The sequence below is a fragment of the Cervus elaphus genome, chromosome 14, assembly GCF_910594005.1.
Source record: "Cervus elaphus chromosome 14, mCerEla1.1, whole genome shotgun sequence".
In the NCBI taxonomy this organism is placed as follows: Eukaryota; Metazoa; Chordata; class Mammalia; order Artiodactyla; family Cervidae; genus Cervus; species Cervus elaphus.
This window is the reverse complement of record NC_057828.1, coordinates 48,871,115-48,891,355: the sequence shown is the minus strand read 5'-3', so window position 1 is coordinate 48,891,355 and position 20,241 is coordinate 48,871,115. Positions and strand designations below refer to the sequence as shown.

The 20,241-nt window shown below is 57.0% G+C and overlaps 1 protein-coding gene across 4 annotated transcripts in view; it reads right to left on the bottom strand.

The window, feature by feature from the left end:
• The window catches only part of PLEKHG5 (pleckstrin homology and RhoGEF domain containing G5), a 56,444-nt gene that overhangs the window by 28,283 nt on the left and 7,920 nt on the right, over positions 1-20,241 (bottom strand). For 2 of the 4 annotated variants that reach the window (XM_043923008.1, XM_043923000.1), the window contains exon 2: positions 1,017-1,093. In XM_043923008.1, coding sequence (XP_043778943.1) covers positions 1,017-1,093 — 77 coding nt within the window. Of the gene's footprint in view, positions 1-1,016; positions 1,094-1,997; positions 2,152-7,064; positions 7,083-20,241 lie in introns of those variants that run through there. The other 2 variants (XM_043923005.1, XM_043923004.1) reach the window with 2 other exon arrangements.

The following is a 20,241-nucleotide window of genomic DNA, read 5'->3' as shown; positions in this document are numbered from 1 at the left end:
GCTGCAGAGCTGAGCTGCACAGTGGCTAGGAACAGGGCTCTGACACCACACAGATCTGGGTTCTGGGTTCAAATCACAGCTCTCCCACATCCTAGAGACGCGTTCTTAGGTGAGCCGCTACCTCTCCACTGTAAATGAGAATAGTGACGGGACAGTTGTCAGAAGGCCAGAGGGAGGAGACAAAGAGTCCTCAGGGCTCGGGGTGACACAGTAAGTTGTGGCAGTTACCCCCACTGTCCCTCAAATGCGTGCGGGGAGGGGCCCAACCTGGGTTCCAGCCCTGGCTCAGTCTCTCCTGAGCTGTGGGGCCTCGGCCAAGTCACAGGACCTCTCTGAACCTTGGTATCTTCATCTGGAAAACAGGGCAACGACCCACGCCTTCCCAGCAGAGCTGCCACAAACAGCACATGAGGCACAGGGCCCAGCACAGACCAGGCAGAAGGCCCCCCCATCATTTTTATCTGTATTCCTCTTGTTTTGTCCACTGCTAGCTCCCAAGTCCTGACACTCCAGGACCACTGGGCCCCCTCTTCCCTTCCTCATCCCCAGGCCTGCAGTCACTGCCACAAAGTCCCATAGTGTCCCTGACCCATGCTCAGGCCTGAAGAGTGGCCTGGTGGCCCAGGAAGAGTGCCCATGGGGCACTGGAATGGAACCTTGGTTGCAGGGTGGGGGGTGTCCCTGCTTGCTGATTCTTAGCTTCCTCATCAGTGACATTGAGCAGCAGTGCCTGTCACCTCAGGGCTCTAAGGACCACAGGGCAAGAAAGGGCTTTGAGGCACCCCCGCTCTGGCTGCCCTCATAGAAGTCCCCCCACCTCTGCTCTTTCTGAACTAAGGTCAGCCCCTCTGCCTCCTAAACCAGCCATCCTGCAGCCCTGCCCACCCCTGAACCCAGGCCACACTGTGGCCAGGCCAGCTGCACCCTTGCCAGGGCCCCCATGGATTTCCGGGCCTGGATAGAGCGGGTGGTTAGCAACCTGCCCCAGGGGCCCCCAGGCCCGCCAGCCTCCCTACCTTAGCAGCCCGGCCCTTGTCCATGCAGTCAGGGTTCTGACAACGCAGTCCCTTCTCTTCTTCCAGGCTCCGGTCTTCTGCAAAGGAGAGGAGAGAAGGGTTACTAATTGGGCGTGGCCCAGGGAGGGTGCGCCCCAGGCAGGGGCACCCTGGCTCCCCAGGGCCCCAGGAGCCTCCCGACCAGAAGACGGGGTGGGGCGGTCTCCTCAATGCACCCTTCAAAGGAGGGCAGTGTCCCTTTCTCTTTTAAATGCCAACTTATCTGCACGGGAATCTGTGTGCAGAGCCCTTTTCTTGTTGCAGCTCCCTAGGGAAATTATCCAGATTCCAGGGGGAGAAAACATCTTTGGAAATGAGCTGCTCCCTCTCTGTCCCACTGGTGGGGGGTGGGGAAGGGAGGGGGGGGTGGCTCAGTGACCTTGGGGCCTCAGGGTTCCTGAGGGATTCCTGCAATACAGTGAGGGGAAGGGGGACTCCAGGGGTCCAAGATCCCTTCCTACTCCTGCCCTCCACATCCCACCCGCAAGAACCTGGGGTGGTCCCCTCACCCGCTGTCCATCTTTGACCCAGAACTTGGCCCCCTCCAAGCTGCCCCTCTTCCTGGGGTGCAGCAGCAGAGGGGACAGGGAAGGGGGGCAAAGAGGCTGCTCGCCCCGGCCAGCTTGCAGGGCCAGGGGAAGGGGTGACGAAGCGTGCCCCGACATGGGGACAGAGTTTGGACCCCCAAAGCCCTGATTCTGAGACCGGTGTCTACCTCCCATCTCGAGCAGGCCTTCCCCAAAGGAGGGGGCGGGCTGAGCCCCCGCCTGCCGAGGGGAAGGAGCCGGTCCTGCCCTGCCCTTGATCTCTCCCCTACCCCCACCAACTCCCCGGCCGGCCCGCGTGCCCCTCGCCAACGCCCCTCCCCGAGCCGGCGCGGAGGCGGCCAGGCCAGCCGGCCTGCATGGCGGGGCCGGGCCGGGCCGGGGGCCCCGCACTCACCCATAGAGGAGGCGTGGGGCGTCCGGGAACGCGGGAGGGGCTGGGGGCGCTGCGGGTCGGCGCGGGGGACGAGCGCGACGGAGGCGGGGGGGTGCGGGCGCCGGCCGGGTGCCTCGGGAGAGGCCGGAGCGCTGCGGCCGAGGGACCCTCGGCGGTGAGAGGCGGGGCGGGGCAGGTGGGCGGTGGGAGGAGCGGAGTTGCGGCCCCGCCTACGGGGCGGGACTCTGCGCCCCACCCCCCGCGCCCCTCCGCCCGGCGCCCCGCTGGGCAGAACCTGCACCCGGCGGCGCGGGGCATCAGCCTAGAGGACGCGGCGCACCCTCCCCCTCTCTCTGAAAAGTCGTGGGTGTGACTAAAAGCCATCCCTTCGCCCCCCCAAGTCGCTCAGCCTCGCAGCCACCTCAAAAGAAAACACCTCTGTTTTTGATGTGATTGGGAGACATTTTCTCAATCTCCTGGAAAGTGGGAATGAAGGCATTTTAGACAGCTCTGCTATTTCTCCTCGTCCGCCGAAAGGTACCATCTCAGTGGAAATGATGCCTTATTGTAGATAGGCACGCAGGTCAGGACAGCTCCTGGTTCCCTTTGCCACCCACCCCTAGCAGAGGCCTCTCTTCTCATTTAGAGATGCTGTCAGGGATGGGGGTAAGGGTTCCATAAGTGGAGGGGACCTGGAGACTACTGTTGTTTTATTACTATGATCTTGGTGTTGTTTAGCAATTTAAAAACTTTATGAAAGTGTAAAATAAATAGGTATAGAAAAGTGCAGCTCACACTGCACTCAGTACACAGTGCACTCAGCACACAGCTCAGTAAAACTTTCACAAAAATGTATTCACGCAAAATAAGAAGTACAGTATTCACCCAGGTTAAGAAGTACAGCATCACCAACCCCTATGTGGAAATCTCCCTCAGGGGGGCTGTTAGCGTCTCCCCTCCTGAACTCTCTTTCAATTAGTTTTGCCTGATCTTGTAGTTTATGTAAATAGCATCACAAGATACTTGGACAGCATCTTAATGGTTCCAAAACACTTTGAACTACAGAAATGGAGCCCTGGGAAGGTGGTGAAGACTCTCCCAAGGTACTCAGCATGCTCCTAAGCCTGCCTAGACCCCATCGCACCTGGAGGTAGGTGCTGGGGGACCCTGGGTAGATGAGCCCCAGGTATGGAAGCTCCCCCTGAGGCCTGGATTGCTCTTCCAAAGGCTACCCTGGTCCCTTCCCCAACCGGAGTAGGGTGCCTGCCTTTCTACATATATCCCCCCTTTCATGGACTGGCCCTTGGGGACTCACGGGTGACCAGGACTCAGTCCCTTCCCTCGCAGACTCTTGGAGGAGGGAACAGTGACGGATCTCAGGTCTTCTGGGTTCTCTGGATTAACTCAGCAAACACACAGTAAGTCCTTGGGTGCCTACCTTGTTTGTGTCTAGCCCCGAGCTGGGCCCTGGGGACTCATTGGTGACCCTGTCAAGCCTCAAGGAGCTCATGTGGGGCCCAGTGGGCAGCAAGGCCCTTTGGAAAGCAGCATAGGGGGGTGTCGAGAGGAGGAGGCTGTGTGCAAGAACAACTGCACAAGGGGCTCCATCAGGGTCCTGAAGCTTCCAGGGTGAGAAGGAAGCGACGGCACAGTGTCCCCCAGTCTGCTCTTGGTGAGTGTGAGCCTGGGGTTCTGAGAAGGGACCCCGCTAACTCTAAGCACTCTCAGGCCGCCCCGCCTCACTCAGTTCACAGAATCACAGTTCTGATATCCCTCTCGGAACCTCTGCTTCCTCAGCTGTCTGATCCCACTGTCCTGGGATGGGCCTTTGAATTGACTTTGGACCTGTCTTCCCCACTGGACCACTCCAGAAGGGTCAAGGACGCCTGTCCTGGCTCTAGCTTGGGGGCAAAGATAGCTGAGGTAGGAGACAGCCCTAGGAGGACCCTGATGGCCCTGTCCCAGCCCTGCCTGCCAGGATGTAGCTGGCTTGAGGGTGGGGTGGAAAGCATGGCCCTTCTCCACCACCCAGCAGCATCCCCTCTGTCACTTGGGCTTCCAGGGACCTGGAGACCTCAGCCAGCTCTGGGGGAGTTTCCCATGCACCCTCCTCAGTCTGGGGAACTCAGCCAGATGAGATCTGCTTGTGTATCTGAGTCCCTGGGTTCTCACAGCTCAGGGCTGGGGTTGGGTTCTAACATCCTTTGTCCCAAGACTTCTGGATTCTGGCCCTAAACTCTGCAGGCTCTGGGCTACTTCCTCCCCCACAGGGACCTAGAGCTGCCTTGCCAGCTCTCTGGGTCCTGCCATGAGCGCTCTAGGCACTGCAGGGCCAGATTGCTCTCGACTGCCATGTGGTGCTTGTGGTCCTAGAGTTCTTTGTCCGGGTTCTTCCAGACACTGGGGTTCTACCTGGCTGATCTCTCTGGCCTACAACACCCCCCATCTGGTTTCAGCCCCCTCAAGGTGCTCAATCTGCTTTCTATACCTTCCCCCCCACCGCCCCTCATGAACTGCTTGGTCCCAGCCCTCTGGAATCTAATTTCCCTGTGCTTCGCACTAAAGCTACAACCTCCTAGGGTCCATGAATGCTTCTCTCCCCAGAAACTCCAACCACAGGAAAATCAATGAGGACCCTGATAGCTCTCAGGGCCCAGATGGGGGCCCCTGGGAGCTGGGGAGGAATCAGGCACTGGGACAGACTGTCCCCCACCACCAGGACTGCCATGGGCTCCCCTTCAAGCATGTTGCCCCAGTTACAACCCTGCAGAAAGAGTGCCCAGTAAGCGGGAGATGTTGTCCCAGGTGGCACATATTCTGGACATAGTTGACTGGGACAGAGACGCCACCTGGTCCAGCCTGTTCAATTCAATCTGCTCTCTTGAGGATTTGAATTGAGATGGGCAACTGCTAGTGGTCCTGCAGCCCTGAGATCATGGAGAGTCTGAGTGGGCAGAGAGCCCCATAGTCAATGGGGAGTAAGACCAAGGGGACCCATAGGAGCAACTGGTCAGTGGAGACAGCCCTAGAGCTGAGAGGCAGGGAGAAAGTGGCCCTGTGACCGTGGGGCAGCTCCCGGGGGCCACCTCCACCTCCTGCTCTTGCTCCCCCCAGGGTCCCCATCGCGGGGAGTACCACTCTGACTTGAGTCAGCCTGTGCGGGTGTCCAGCTGTGGGCCCTTAGCCATCACCAGGCAGACCTGGAACTTAGAACTTGCCGCCCACCCCAAGGTGCCAGAGTCTGTCTTTCTCAGTCTGAAACAGCCCAGCTGCCCTTCTGGCCTCCGTGGGCTCTGCGGCTCCCCAGCCTCCTCGGGAAAGTCAGGGCCCCTCCGCCAGGCAGGCCAGCCCACACGCCAGCATCCCCCACCCTCTATCTTAGTCACACGATGCCGTTTTCCCTTCTGCTCCAACACGGTCTCCACCACAACTGGCCGACAGGGCGCCTGGGCAGAAGCCGGCCGGCAGACATGTTTTCTTTGGCCGAGCACAGTGCTTCAAAAGAATTTGACTTGGTTGCCAACTTTAAAAAGTCAGATTTCACATAAAAATCCAGATTTCTGGCTTCCATGGACAAACCAGAGGAGCCTGGCAGCTCCGGACCCATATTGCTGACGGCTCCAGCGCCCCGGTCGTGTCTGCCTGAGACGGGCACACACCCTTCCACCCTCCACAGTCCCCACCACTCCCTATTGCCTCACCTCGACCCCCTCCCTCTGTTACTCACTGGGATTCCTGGGACGGAAATGAGCTTTTGACCCTGGCCCAACCCTTCCCGGTTCTGTTCCTCTGCCCCTGCCACATCCTTCTCATCGCAGTCTACTGTCTACTGACACCCTGCCCACTCTCGAAGGCCCAAGTCTAATACAGAGAACATCGGAAGGCCTATGGAGCTCAGAACATCCAAATTCCAAATGAATCACTCCCTCTTCGATCCCACTGTCCTGGGATGGGCCTTTGAATTGACTTTGGACCTGTCTTCCCCACTGGACCACTCCAGAAACACCTGCTGATAGCGATGGTTCTAACCTTCCGGGCACCCACAGGGCACTGTGTGCTTATCCCACACGGTCTTATTTCAGAGTCAGACCCTCTGCAGCATGGTCTAACCCTAAAAATCAGCCACTGGCCATTGCAACTACTAAGCGTGTGCAAAGGGGCTCGTCCAAACAGATGTGCTATGCATGTGAAATACACCACAGACACTAAAGACTTAGTGCAAAAAAAAAGAATCTAAAATCTCATTGATGAGTTTTTTATACTGATTATATGTTGAAATGGTAATGTTTTTGGAATTTATTAGGTTAAATAAAATGTATTATTAGAATTCATTTCACTTGCTTGGTTTTTTTTTTTTTTTTGCTTTTTTATTTATATGTTTTATTTTATTTATTTTTAGCTGTGCTGCACTGCTTGTGGGAACCCCAGCCCTCAGCAGTGAAAGTGTGGAGTCCTAACTGCTGGGCCGCCAGGGAATTAATTCCCTGTTTTGTTTTTTTAAATATGACTAGTAAAAAAAATGTAAATGAAAGTGACTTCCCTGGTGTTCAGTGGTTAAGAATGTGCCTGCCAATTCAGGAAACATGGGGTCAATCCCTGGTCCAGGAAGATCTCACATGCCATGGGGCAGCTAACCCCATTCACCATAACTACTGGCCCAGTGCTCTGCAACTAGAGAAGCCAGCACACTTAAATGAAGTGCACACATGGCAAAAAAAAAAAAAAAAAAAAGGTAAATAATGAAAGTTCTAGGGGCTAGCACTTTTCTAAACAATTGAGAGAGGGAGGTTTGATGGTCATGCCCATTTTACAAGTGAAGAGACTGAAGCTCAGAGGGTTGGGCAACTTGCCCAAGGTCATGCAGCTTGTGAGAGATGAGCCTAGAACCATAAGACTCCAAGTTTGTATTCCTAACTATTAGGCCACACCACCCCTATAGTGCCCCCATGGTTCCCAGCACAGATATGGGCTTAGCACGTGTGAACTGATCTCCTCATTGTCACATAAGTGCTCCCTTTCCCAGTTGGCTCTGGGCTGAGACAAGTGTACAAGAAACCACCCTTGTCATTCCTCAGGGGAGCCCCTTACCTGTAAATCTCCACTGACACCATGAACTCTTCTGACTCAAGGAGACAGAGCTTTCCTACCCACCAGCTCCCAAGCCCGAGCCTGGCCAGGCAAAGGCTGCCCCTCCCAGGAAGCAGCTGTGGCCTTGAATGCCCCCTCCCACGCAAACCCAGCCCTCCTGGGAGCCTGTCTCTGGTTGGGCAGCTGCTGCGGGCTCCGCTAGAACTGAACCCCATCATCAGGGCAGCTTGCAGAAGGGCAAGATTTGACCCAAAGCTGCCCAAGAGCCAGAGGGGTGTGTCCTGAGCAAATGCCTGCTGATCTCAGGAACCACCCACCTCTCCCAACCGAAGATACTGGTCAGAGCATCACAGTGGCCTGGGAAAGAAATATCCCCCTCCTAAAGCCCCATGTAGCATTGTGGGGTAGGGCAGTCAAGTGGGGACCAGCTAGAGGAAGAAGCCTGGACCATGGCCTCTGATGCTGTTCCTGACTATAGCCCAGAACAAACAATGGCATCGCCTCCTGAAAACAGAGACCCCCATCCTCTGCTCTGCCCACCCACATGCCTGGACTCAGTAAGAAGACACGGGAGGACACACCAGAATTCCTTTCTGGGGCTACAGAAACTGTCCACACAGTTCCTGCACACAAGCCTGGGGCCGGCCAGCCACTTCCTGTGGCCGAAGCTGCTGTGGGCACCTGCACATTTGTCCACCACCACAGACTTCCTCCCCAAGGTCCTGGGAGGAACTGAGAGTGGCCAAGGGAGGAGCAGGAGCAGGACTGCAGAAGCTGGTGTGAGCTTCCAGTTCAGGGCAGTCACACTCCATGCATAAGCTCCCCGCCACCCACCCCATCGCGGGGCTGAGCCGGAGCTGAGGCCCACCGCCCACCCCTGATGGGCCCAGGCCAGGCACTGGCTGGCTGCAGAGGACAGAGCCCACACAGACAGCTGTGTGCCCGGCTCTCCCTCCCGCCTGCCTCAGCTCACCCGTGAGGCCTGCTCACACGCTGTGACCCACCCACCATGTGCTGGGGTCGCGAGGCAGGGGGTCATGACAGTGAATAGGGCCTGGTCCTGCGGTTCCAAGGCAGTGGACAGGAGTTGTGGCATTGTGGATCTGGACACCACCACTCAGCACCCAGCTGAGCACTGACTACCCTTTCAGAGCAAAGGGGACTGCAGGCATCGTCCCTGCCTCTAAGAGGGGGCATGGAGATGCCGGTAGCCAAGGGAAGCCTTGGCATGGGGCAAGTCTGCTCTAAATGCTAGCCGTGGGACCCCAGAGACAGCCCTGGCTGGAGAGGCTGGGGGAAGGGGAGGGGGTTCACAGAAGTTGCTCCAGGGCCCTGGGGAGGGGTGAGGGACCAACAGCAACAAAGCTTGGTTGGCACTCTGCATTGACTGGACCCAGAAACCCAATAAGAAACGGGGGATCTGGCCCCTGCTAGGCCTCCCCGGCTGGTGTCTGGGACTGGCTGCCTGGTCTCTGGCCAGACCTTGGCCACCTTCCCTGCCTCTGTGGATAGGAACCTGCCAGTTGAAGCAGGACAAGGGGACAGGACACAGACTACACCCTGTGCCACTGCCCCCAACCCACAATCTGGTTCCTGAACGGCGCCTGGCTGGGTTGGAAGAGACAGGGAACTTTCTGCCCAGCTGGCCCGAGCCTTCCCCTACAGTTCTCCTGCCTCCCCCTGCTCCACACTCTGCTCAGTATCACGGCTCCTCCCTCCCAGCCCCCTGCACAGGTGCCTGTGATCCTGGGCCCCAGGTGGGCACTCTGCCCACCCTGCCCCCACACAGAAGCCACATCCCCCTATCCACTTTGGCCAATGGGACAGCTGGCCAAAGGGGGCTCCTCACAGACAGGACACCTGTTGTTTACGCCCACCAGGCATCCCGTCTCCCCGCTGGGAGCAGCACCACCCCGCCTGCTGAACCCGCACCCTACATGGTCTCTGTCCGTGGCGGATCCCAGGCCCACCCATCACATTCTGAGCCTTCTGGCCGCAGGGATGGGTCAGGGAAGCACCACGCCAGGCTGGGGAGTTGCTCCACTTCTCTGTCTGCAACCTGGGGAGGGGTGCAAGCCTGGGGTCTGAGATGAGGCCAACAGAGAAGAGGGCCAAGGCCTGAGACGCCATGCCTTCCTGGCTTCTGCAGGCCAGACCTGGGCTCCCTTTGTCCTGGGCACTGAATTGTCCTAACAGAATCAGAGGTGCCGGCCTGAGGCTGAATGCTCTGCCAGGCTGCAATTAAATGGCCACGATAGCAGCTGGCAGGACCTTGCCCTGCGGCGGGCAGCATTTGAAGGGCTCCGTGTGTCACCGCAGGTAGTCCCCTCAGCAACCCCACGATGCCACAGGTATGATTATCCACATCAATTTGGCACCAAACAGACCGTCAGCTCAGCATCCCCCACCACCTGTGCTGCCTTTATCTTTCTTTCATGTGAAATCTTAGTTCCCTGACCAGGGATCGAACCCACGCCCCCTTCAGTGGAAGTGTGGAGTCTTAACCACTGGACTGCCAGGAAGGTGCCATTTGCTGCCTCTTAAGGGGCTTAATCTCTCTGTGCTTCTATTTCCTCACCCGCAATGAGGAAAACAGAAATGGCACATGTCCTGGGTCTTGAACATGAATGTTCCAGAAAGACTTGTCCTACCACCCCGCCTGGATTGTGGAGGCAGAGTCCAGGCCTGAAGCCCAGCACCGGCCACTGCTGCCTCCAGCCCCAGCTGCCCTGCTTCCTAGCTGTGGGGCCCACGCTGCCCTCCCCAGCCTACTCTCTCTGCCCTGATGCCCCCCTGGATCCTCCAGCTCAGGCACCTCTCCTCCACCAGCAGCGGCTCTCAGGAGGGGCCTGGTCCCCACACTGTTGCTCAGTAAGTGACCGGCAGCAGCACATATATGGTGAGTGAGCCATAGGCTCTGGCCAGAGGGAGGCGGCCAGGTAGACCAGGTGTCCAAGCCCCATGAGCTCCCTCCTGGGAAAGTGGGCCTGCACCTACCCCCAAGGTCCTCGATGATGTCCAAGGTGGAGCTCCAGGAGAAGCGCTCCACAGCCCCCAGCTCCAGCTCGGCCAGGGCCCCAGGCAGGGCCTCCAGCTCGTAGGCACCCCGCTTCTTCCAGTAGAGAAACATCCTGAGGGCTGGGCAGGCCTCCCTGCCAGGCCTGTGCCCTCAGAGACTGGGTACCCCAGGGCCCCGGGTCCCCAAGGCCTGGACACAGTGGGTGCAGGGACTGCAGAGGGCCTGCAGAGACCCTAGGGCTGGCCTCAGGGCCGGCGAGTGCGGCCCTCCCCGGGGAGGGGAGCATGCTGGGAGTGGCCGGGGGCCTCAGAGCTGACCAATGGCCAGGGCCCCAGCCCCACACAAAGCGCCTTTCTTCCCCTCCTACAGACATTTTACAAATTTCAACTTCCCGGCCCCCTCGGAGCCCCCACCAAGGGGATGGGCTGGCCGTCTGTGGACCGCAGAAGCCCGGAAAAGAGTCTGATTGTTCCGTGATCTCTTTGCTAAGATAAGTTTTCAGAAGAGAAAAATGTGCTGCCCCAGGAGCAATTCCAGCCCCCCACCCCTGACCTCTGACCCCAGCCCCCAGCCCCATCTGGACCCCACAGGATTTCTTAATGAGGAGTGGAAGCACCCATGGGGTGCTGTGGAATGAGCCTAGAGTTGTTTTCAGCAGCCTGACTGGGCCCCCTCCCCAGGAAGCACAAGGCGTTTCCCAGCTTCCCTGAGCAAAGACTGGGGGAGGCCTTCAAGGGTCAGAAGGCACGAGCTGTGGGCCAGGCTGAGGCCCAGAATCAGCCCTTCCGGCTCTCACCAAGGGCCCTTCCCTCGCTGGGCTAACCAAGCTTCTCCAGCCTGCCACCTGCCCCTGCCTCCCTCCTCAGGCCGTGTCACCTACACTGATGGCAGGGCCATGCATGGAGCCTGGGCAGGCTGAATGGGTGCAAAGGAGTTCAGGCATCACCACGGCGTTTCACAGCCCCCGTCCAGTGAGCACATGGGGTGGACAGAAGGGGTGGGGGCCAGGGCAGATGGAAGCGCTGGGGTGGAGGAGCTGGGTGGGGCAGAGCACGGATGAGGAAACTGGGACTCAGATAGCAAGGAGCAGAACTTGAATTTGAACCCAGGACTATCTGGCTTCAAAGTCAACTCTAGGGGGACTTCCCTGGTGGTCCAGTGGCTAAGACTCTCCATTCCCAATGAAGGGGCCCAGGTTCATTCCTGGTCAGGGAACTATATCCCACAAGTGGCAACTAAAAGTTCACATGCTGCAACCAAGACCTGGTGCAGCCAAGTAAATATTTTTATAAAAGCCAACTTGGGGGCCCAGACAGCCACCTGGGGGAGAAGCTCGGTGGTCAGAGAGCAAAGGGGTGGCCCCATGGGGATCCAGGCTGGATGTGGAAAGAGTAGCATGCTTAGCCTCCCAGCCAGCCTCTGCCACGTTGCTGAGCCCACTCTGTGTGACCCTGCTGTGGCTCCCCAACTTTCCAGGGTGCCAAAGGAGCTAGCCTGAGTTGGGGCAGAGATGGCTGCCCCCTGCCCAACCAAATACCTGGCAACAGAGAGGCACGAGGCCCAGGCAGGGGGCGTTGACAGCAAAAGGCTCTACTTTCTGGGTGGTGGGGGGTCACCCCAGGGCTGTGGCGGGTGGGAGGGTGGTGGGGTAGCCGTCCAGGGAGCCTGCATACCCCCAGCTGAGGGATAAGGTGCCAAGAGGCAGCTCAAGTAATTCAAACCATATGCCTGCCTGCCCACCCGCCTCCTCCTCCGGCCCAGGGCCAGGACCAGACAAATGCAGCCGGGCCCTTTGGTCTGTAATCACTGGCTCCCACGAAGCCTCGGCCCACACGAGGTGGGGGGCACCCTGGCTCGTGTTTACAGGCGAGTGGCCAGCAGGGGGGTGCCAGACCGAGCTCGGGGGAGTCAGATGATTCTTCCCTGGCAGCCATGTCTGGTCTCGGGGCCCACCCGGCAGAGGCCAGGCTTGCAGACTGCAGAGTGGTCCCTGAGCAGTTACCCAGTCCAGACTCCCCTGCATCTTAGGCCCAGAGGTGCTACTACATTTTGCTGTGTTTTCAAAACAGTGAGCTCCAAGGACATCGCACCCAGGGAGCCTGGGGAGATGTCTTCTGATCCTCAGCTTTGGGCTGAACCCAAGTAGCCCCCCACAAAATGCACCCACCTGTGGAGGCCCAACTTGGGAGCTGCTGGTGCTCAGGCCCCGGGGCTGCAGAGATGAGGCCTGGCTGCACCTCTCCCCCTCCCTGGGGCACCTACAGCCTCCTCCCAGATGTTCTGTCTTCAAACGTGCCTCCTGTTTCCCACCTCCCTGCCCTCGCTCGTACAGTCCTGCTGCCTGATGTCCTTTCCCGGTTCCCACGAGCATCGCCCACACTCCTCTTGTCCAGGCTGGAGGCCCCTATCCCCAGCTTGGCCTCCATCCTCCCTGTGCAGGAGAGCAGGAGGCACCCAGAGGCTCTGGGAAGACCCACCTAGGCTGATAAATGGGCTCCCACAGTGTCCCAGGGGGCCCACCGGCCACCACCACCACCATGAGGCAGGTGTCAAAGGCAAGCAGACACACCTGGGCCTTTTACTGGCTCTGGGGGAAACCAGGAAGCTGGATAGCGAGTAACCCTGCTTACAAACATGGGGAGGGGGCTCTTTACTGCTGGGAAGTGCAGTCTGTCCTTTTTTTTCCCCCTCTTTTCTTTTCTTTTTGGCTGCACTGGGTCTTCGTTGCTTCATTCTCTAGTTGTGGCGAGCAGGAGTTATTCTTTTTTGCAGTACTCGGGCTTCTCATTGTGGTGGCTTCTCTTGTTATGGAGGCTCTAAGGGCACACGGGCTTCAGTAGTTGTGGCTCCCAGGCTCTAGAGTGCAGGCTCAGAAGCTGTGGTTCACAGGCTTGGTTGCACCACACACAGCAGGTGGAATCTTCCTGGACCAGGGATCAAACCCGTGTCCACTGCATTGCAAGGTGGATTCTGTTTTTGCTTGTTTATATATGTATGTGTGTGTATTGGCTGTATATATACATGTATATATGTGTATATATATGTACATGTATTGGCTGTGTTGGGTCTTGGTTGCTATTCGGGCTTTTCTGTAGCTGTGGCGAGCAGGGGCTACTCTCTAGTTGCAGTGCGAGTGCTTCTCACAGTGGTTGCTTCTCTTGTTTCTGAGCACAGGCTGTAGGGTGCATGAGATTCCATAGTTGCAGCACGTGGGCTCGGTTAGTGCAGCTCCCAGGCTCCAGAGCACCGGCTCTATAGTTGTTATGCAAGGGATTATTTGCTCAATGAATTGTGGGATCGGCCCAGACCAGGGATCAAACCTGTGTCTCCTGCATTGGCATGCAGATTCTTTACCATTACACTCCCAGGGAAGCCCATGTCTGTCTTGTACTCTGCTCTGTCCCCAGATGGGCAGAGTGATGAGAGTCACCATGGGCCTGATGCCATGCTAAGCACAGTTCACACATTATCTCCTTTAAGCCTCATGTCAGCCCCATGAGGCCTGTACTAATTAGCCCATGTCAGAGGTTATGGTTGAGGCCAGGGGCCATCCAGAGCTGGCAGGGGACAAATGGGGGTGAACACTAGAGCTGTGCTCTCACCATAAGGTCGTAGTGCCAGGCCCTCAATGATGCAGTCATAGGTCGTAGAAGGGGCATCCTGTGCCCAGAGGGAGGCAAGATGGCCCTGAGCTGGAAGCCCACCATCCCACAGTCTCAGGTCCTTCTCTCTGCCTAGCTCTTCCTGGAAGCTCATGATCTCTGGACAGGGTGATCCCAGGGGACCCAGGACACCAATGGCTCATTCCCTCTACTTGCCTTGCCCCTCGGAGTGGGGAGCCTTGGTCCCAAGCAGGGAGACCCCAGAGATTTCTCCCTGTTGCAAAGAGCTCCCACCAGCCAGGGACCAGGGCTGTGACAGGCAGAGGATGGGGAGTTGGAAACCCGAGGCTGCTTCACCCAGTTCCTGGCAGCAGCCTTGGACATGGTGCGGGGGGGTCAAGGCCCTGGCAAACCGCAGCTGTTTCCTTGAGAGCAGAAGTGCCATGTGAGGGCCTGAGCAGAGGGCCTCGGAGGCCCGCTGAGTAAGGGGCTGAAAGAGGAAGACGAACAGGTGGCCCAAGCTGGCCATCAACCCCCACGCCTGCCACCTCCCAGCCAGCCACTGTCGACAGAGACCTTGGTCCTCGGGGGCACCTTCCCTTCCTGAATTCACAGAGCAGGGGGTCCCTGGGTCCTCTAGATGTCCCTCCCTCTTCAGCCCTGGCTGACCCCATCCCACCAGGATAGTTGAGGGCAACTCCCTGAGGGGTGGACAGGTCCAAGGGTCCTGCCTCTGCCTCACTGGCTGGATAGCCCCGGGCATGACACTTGCTGAAGCTCAGTTTCCACATCTCTGAAAAGGAGTGAGGTGAGAAGCCACTCCCACACACTATTGTCTCTAAAAGATCCCGCTCACATGGGGCTAAGCAGAGAACAAGAGCTTTCCCCCTGGGGATGAAGACTTGGGGGGTGGTCCCTGCATCCTGCCGTGAGGCCCTGCCCTTCCTCCTCACCAGGCAAGGTCCTCCCTGACCCTCTGCCGTCCCCTGAGCCTCCCAGGAGCAAATGAGCACATCTTTCTTCCACCTTCCGGTGTGTGGGGAGGCCTGTCTGGACCCCCAGCGCAGTCTGGGAGCAGCAGGTGAGGGGGTGGGGTGGGGTTGGCCGCTAACAGAGCCGACACTGCTGGAGAGTGCCCAGTGCCAGCTGTAGGGCTTGCGTGAGAAGTGGCCTCACGGACTGTGCTGTGCTTAAGTGCTCCCAGGTCGGACTGCAGAGCCTGTTAGGAATTATGTCTGGCCGGCCAGCCAGAGGCCCGTTATATAACACAGCACGGGGCCGGCACTAGCCACCCCCAGCACCCCCACTCCCCCGCTCCCCGCTGAGAGGAGGTGTGTCCCCAACCCCCACATAATACAGCAGATTTTCTGCTCCATGTGAAGAGAAGGGTCTGCTCCCACTTACCAGAGGCCCCTGCCAAGGACCCTCCAGGGCCAGAGCGGCCGGGTGAGTGGTTCCTCATGGGGCCGAGAGTGGCATGGAGACCATCCCCCCAGGCAGCAGGCATGCACCTGCTGGAGCGATGAACAGTAGGGGGCTGGCACGGGTGGCACAGACAGAGTAAACCAATCCGAAGGCTGGATACATGGACCTGAAGCCTCAGCCACCTGTGAGTCCCTCAGTTTGGAAGGTGCTGAGCCCCGGGGCACTTGGCTGAGGGCCAGCCTGGCCCTTCAGACTCTGCCGGGCCCAGTCCCAGGCTGTCTCCCCAGACACCTCTTCACAGCCTAAGACTTCTGTGTCCCACCCCCAGCAGAGCAGCCTGCACACACCATACCAGGAAGAGTCTGGCCCAGTGTGGGTCTCCCCCAACACCTGCTGGGCCCACACAGCCCTTTCTCAAACTCTCGGGGGCCCCCAGGGCTGGGACAGAGACTTGTGAGCTGTTGGGGCATGACAGCTCCCAGGACAGGGTTTGCAGAGCCCAGGACTGAGGCGGGAAGGACCCTGTGGTGGGCTTCCGCTCCATTCCCAGGTGGGCACCGTGGGCAGCTCCCCCGCAGCACACCCCGTAGAAAGGCTGTCCCAGCACTCTGCGTGGATGGTCAGCACTGCTGGGGGAGAGTCCTGCCAGCAGGAAGCCCTGGGCCAGGCAGGCAAGAGGGCCCTGTGGTCCTGGCCAGGAGCCTGTGCATCTTTCTCCCAGGCACTCTGACAGGAACCCCCAGAAGCAGAGGCTCCCACTCGGTCAGGGACCCTGGCTCAGTCCTTGTTCTCCAGCCAGCAGCTGGGCAGACAAACCCCACTGTATGCCAGGCCCTGGACCCAGAGCCCTGGAGATGGATCTCCTTTAAGCTGCTTAGCGATGCTGTCTTTGCGTTACCATCTCCCCATCATCCAGAGCGGGAAGGGAGGCTCAAGAGGGCCTAGAGACCTGCCCGGGGTCAGCTGGGAAATGGGCAGGGGCTGCTGCCAGAGTCTCCTCACCACCACCTCCACCCTGTGCCACTGCTCCCACCAGGGTCAGAATAGTCAAGCTCCACGTGCTAGCAGGGTGAAGTCAATACATGGCCCTCCCCACCCATCATTGCCAGCACCCTGTACTGAGACACGGGGGCTCGGGGGGTCCTTTCCAGGGTCCTTCCCCTCCCCAAGTGCACCCTGCTTTGGGACTCTGGGAGGCCACTGATCACAGCCCTCCAAGAAAACGGGTCCCTTCCTGGGCTGTGTGGGGGGAATGTGTGGGGGAGGGTGACCGCCAGACAAGAGGCCCCTCAGGCCCAGGCAACTCCCCAGAGGGAAGGGGTGGGAGGTCCAGCCACTGTCCAGCATCTGGCCTGACTGTCCTCATCAACCCATCTGCCCACCACAGCCTGGGGACAAGCACACCCTCAGGCTACTGGCCACGGACCAGCTGCCCACACCGTTCTCAGCTCTGCTTCTAGAATGCCCTGGCCCCCACGCAGGCCATCACCACTGTGTCTGGGCCCCCTGCCTCATTCTTGCCACTCCAAGTCGGCCTCCAGAATGCAGCCTGGCACCTGGCTGAGATCCCAGCTCCTGCTGGCTGTGTGACCTTGGGCAACTTGCTTAGCCTCTCTGGGCTTCAGTTCCCTCAGCTATCCAGTGACGGTACTCACAGGGCAGCTGTGGGGATTAAAATGACTTAGTCCAGAAGAGCAGCCTCCATAGTCATAGGACAATGACCAAAAATCACAGCAAAAATACAAACTAAATCTGAAAATATCTCTGCTTTGATTAAAAATTCACTCCCTACCATCTGTGGGACAAGGTCACTCTCCCTGGCATGGCCACTCACACCTTCCTGGACCTATTCCCACCCACTTCTGTCTGGTGGAGCCATCCCCAACCTCAGCCAGGCAACTCTTTCATCCAGCCTCTACTGCAGGTGACCATACAGAAAGGTGCAGCCTGGATCCTTCTGCACTGAGAGCCCCTTGAAGCAGGTGTGTGTGTGTATATGTGTGTGTGTGTGTGTGTGTGTTAGTCCCTTAGTCATGTATGACTCTTTGCAACCCTATGGGCCCCTTTGTCCATGGACTTCTTCAGGCAAGAATACTGGAGTGGATTGCCATTCCCTTCTCCAGGGGATCTTCCCAACCCAGGGATCAAACCCGGGTCTCCTGCACTGCAGGCAGATTCTTTTCTGTCTGAGCCACCTCCCCTGAACACAGGACTGAGGCCAGCCTGGAACAGAGCGGGTGCCAGGGGATTGCTCATTGACTGAATGAGTTCATAACCAACCATTGCTCACAGGGTCAACTTCCGAATACCTCAAAACTTAGTCCAGTGAAGGTGGCCAGGAGGATCCCTGTGCAGTGGGCAGCCCACAGGCCTGAACACCCAGCCTGAGGTCAGACCTGGCCACCTCGTGGGAGGAGTAGAGACCCCGGCTAGACCCAGGCCCTGTCAGCTGGTGCGCCAGGGTTTTCCCAGCTGGGAGGGGGCGGGGGGGACGAGGAGGAAATGGAGGCCTGCCTGTATCCCCAGGGCTGTCTGTGGCTATGGCAGGGTGGCCACATTCCAGTCTCGCTGCCAGCCGCTGGCCACTGCAGGCTTTCAAACCTGGCCAGACAGTCTGAGAGGCTGGGCCCTCTGGAGGGCCAAGTCTGTCCAAGGAACAAAGGCATTTGAGCCAGGCTCCCAACCACAGAAAAGACTGGCCAGACTTCCAGGACAGCTGGGATTTCAAAATATCTAACCCATTGTTGGAACGCTGATCCCAATGGTTAGAAACTATTGTTGCCATCCCCTTGGACATCCCTGCAGAGACCCAGGTTGCCTGGGACGGGTTTTCTCTCCCTGTTGGTCCACAGAGGCCAGGGACCTCTCCTTCCCACCAAGGCAAGGATGCAGGCCCAGCCTATAGACACGGTTTCTGGGCAGGGAGACTGCTAGCTGTAATGGCTTACAGTGAATGCTGGTGCTCAAAGAGCCTCCTATGGGGCCTGGAAAGGGACTGCCTCAGTTCTGTTCATTTGTATTGCAAGAAAAATAGCTGCTAATGGACAAAGAGTGACCATGAGTGTGCATGTGCATCTGTGTGTGTGAGTGTATATGCACAATATTGTAGATACTCCTCTCTGAGGAAGGTGAGTTGGAACAGAGACTGGAGTGATGTGAAGGAGCTAGTCATGCAGATATCTGAGAAAACAGCAAATGCAAAGGCCCTGGGGAAAGGACATATAATGTGCTGAAGTTAAGGTGACCAAGGTCCACTTCATCTTGCCCAGACTAAGAGGAGTCCAAGGACGCAGAACTTTCAGGGGTTTTCTATTTTAGTAATATTTATTTATTTATTTGGCTGTGCTGAGTCTTAGTTGCAGCATGTGGGATCTAGTTCTCTGACCAGGGATGGAACCTGGGCCCCTTGCATTGGGAGCACAGAACCTTAGCCACTGGACCACCAGGCAGGGAGGTCTCAAGGACTCTAGTTTTAAAACCAGGATATATTGGTCACCCAAAGTGAAAACAGTGACAGATTTTATCTTCTGCAGATCCAAAATCACTGTGGACTGTGACAGCAGCTATGAAATTAAAAGATGCTTTCTCCTTGGAAGACAAGCTATGACAAACCTAGACAGTGTATTACAAAGCAGAGTTATCACTTTGCCAACAAAGATCCATATAGTCAAAGCTTTGCTTTCTCCAGTAGTCATGAATGGATATGAGAATTGGACCATAAAGAAGGCTGAGTGCTGAAGAATTGATGCTTTCAAACTGTGGTGCTTGAGAAGACTTTGAGTCCCTTGGACAGCAAGGAGGTCAAACCAGTCAATCGTAAAGGAAGTCAACCCTGTATATTCATTGGAAGGACTGATGCTAAAGCTGAACCTCCAATACTTTGTCCACCTGATGCCAAGAGCCGACTCATCGGAAAAGACCTTGATGCTGGGAAAGATTGAAGGCAGGAGGAAAAGGTGGTGACAGAAGAGGAGATGGTTGGATGGCATCACTGACCCAATGGACATGAGTTTCAGAAAACTCCAATAGTGAAGGACAGGGAAGCCTGGTGTGCTGCAGTCCATGGGATCACAAAGACCCAGACACAACTGAGCGACTGAAAACAACAAAGCAAGAGGGTATGTGTGGCTGGAGCAGGGTCAGCAAGAGGAGGAAATGAAGTCGAGAGGTGACAGGGCATCAAATCCCAGAGGGGATTGTGAGGACTTTACCTTTGATTCTGAGGGAAATGGGAACCATCAGAGTTTGTTAGCAGAGGAGGAACATGATCTGACTGAAATTTTAAGAGGCTATTATCACCGAGGTAATCATGGATGAAATGCCAGGAGCTTAGGAACATGAAGGGATTCCAGGAGGGCACAGGGAACTTCCTCTGTGGCTCTGTGTTGGCCACAGAAAGCCTCTGCCCTACTTCACTATGAATCTAACAAACTTCAGTTTCTTGTGCTTCAAAGAAAACCATGGGGTTTCCCTGGTGGTCCAGTGGTTAAGAATCGACCTGCCAATGCAGGAGATGTGGGTTCAATCCCTGGTCTGGGAACTAAGATCTCACATACCTTGGAGAACCTAAGCCTGTTCACCACAGCTACTGAGCCACAACAAAAGAAGCTACCTCAGTGAGAAGCCCATGCACTGCAAGTAGAGTAACCCCTGCTCACCACAACTAGAGAACGACCACACAGCAACCAAGACCCATTGCAGCCAAAAGTAAATGAATTAAATTAATTAATTAATTTAAAATTTTAAATTTATTTATTTGGCTGTGCCAGGCATTAGTTGTTACAAACGTGATCTTCAATCTTTGATGCAGCATGTGGGGTCTTTAGTTGTGCCATGTGGGATCTAGTGTCCTGACCAGGAATTGAACCCAGACCCCCTGTACTAGGAGTGCAGAGTCTTAGCCACTGGACCACCAGGGAAGTCCCAATTAATTAATTAATTATTTTTTAAAAAGATCCCATGTGCTGCAACAAAGATCCTGCGTGCCGCAACCAAGACCCCCAAATAAAGTAAATATCACATCATGGTTTCAGAAGCAACAGGTATAAAGAGACAATCTACTAAATGCTTTGAACATTCAGATCCTTCAGTGGGGACTCTGCTTCCTACAATGCTGGATTAGGTAAATTAG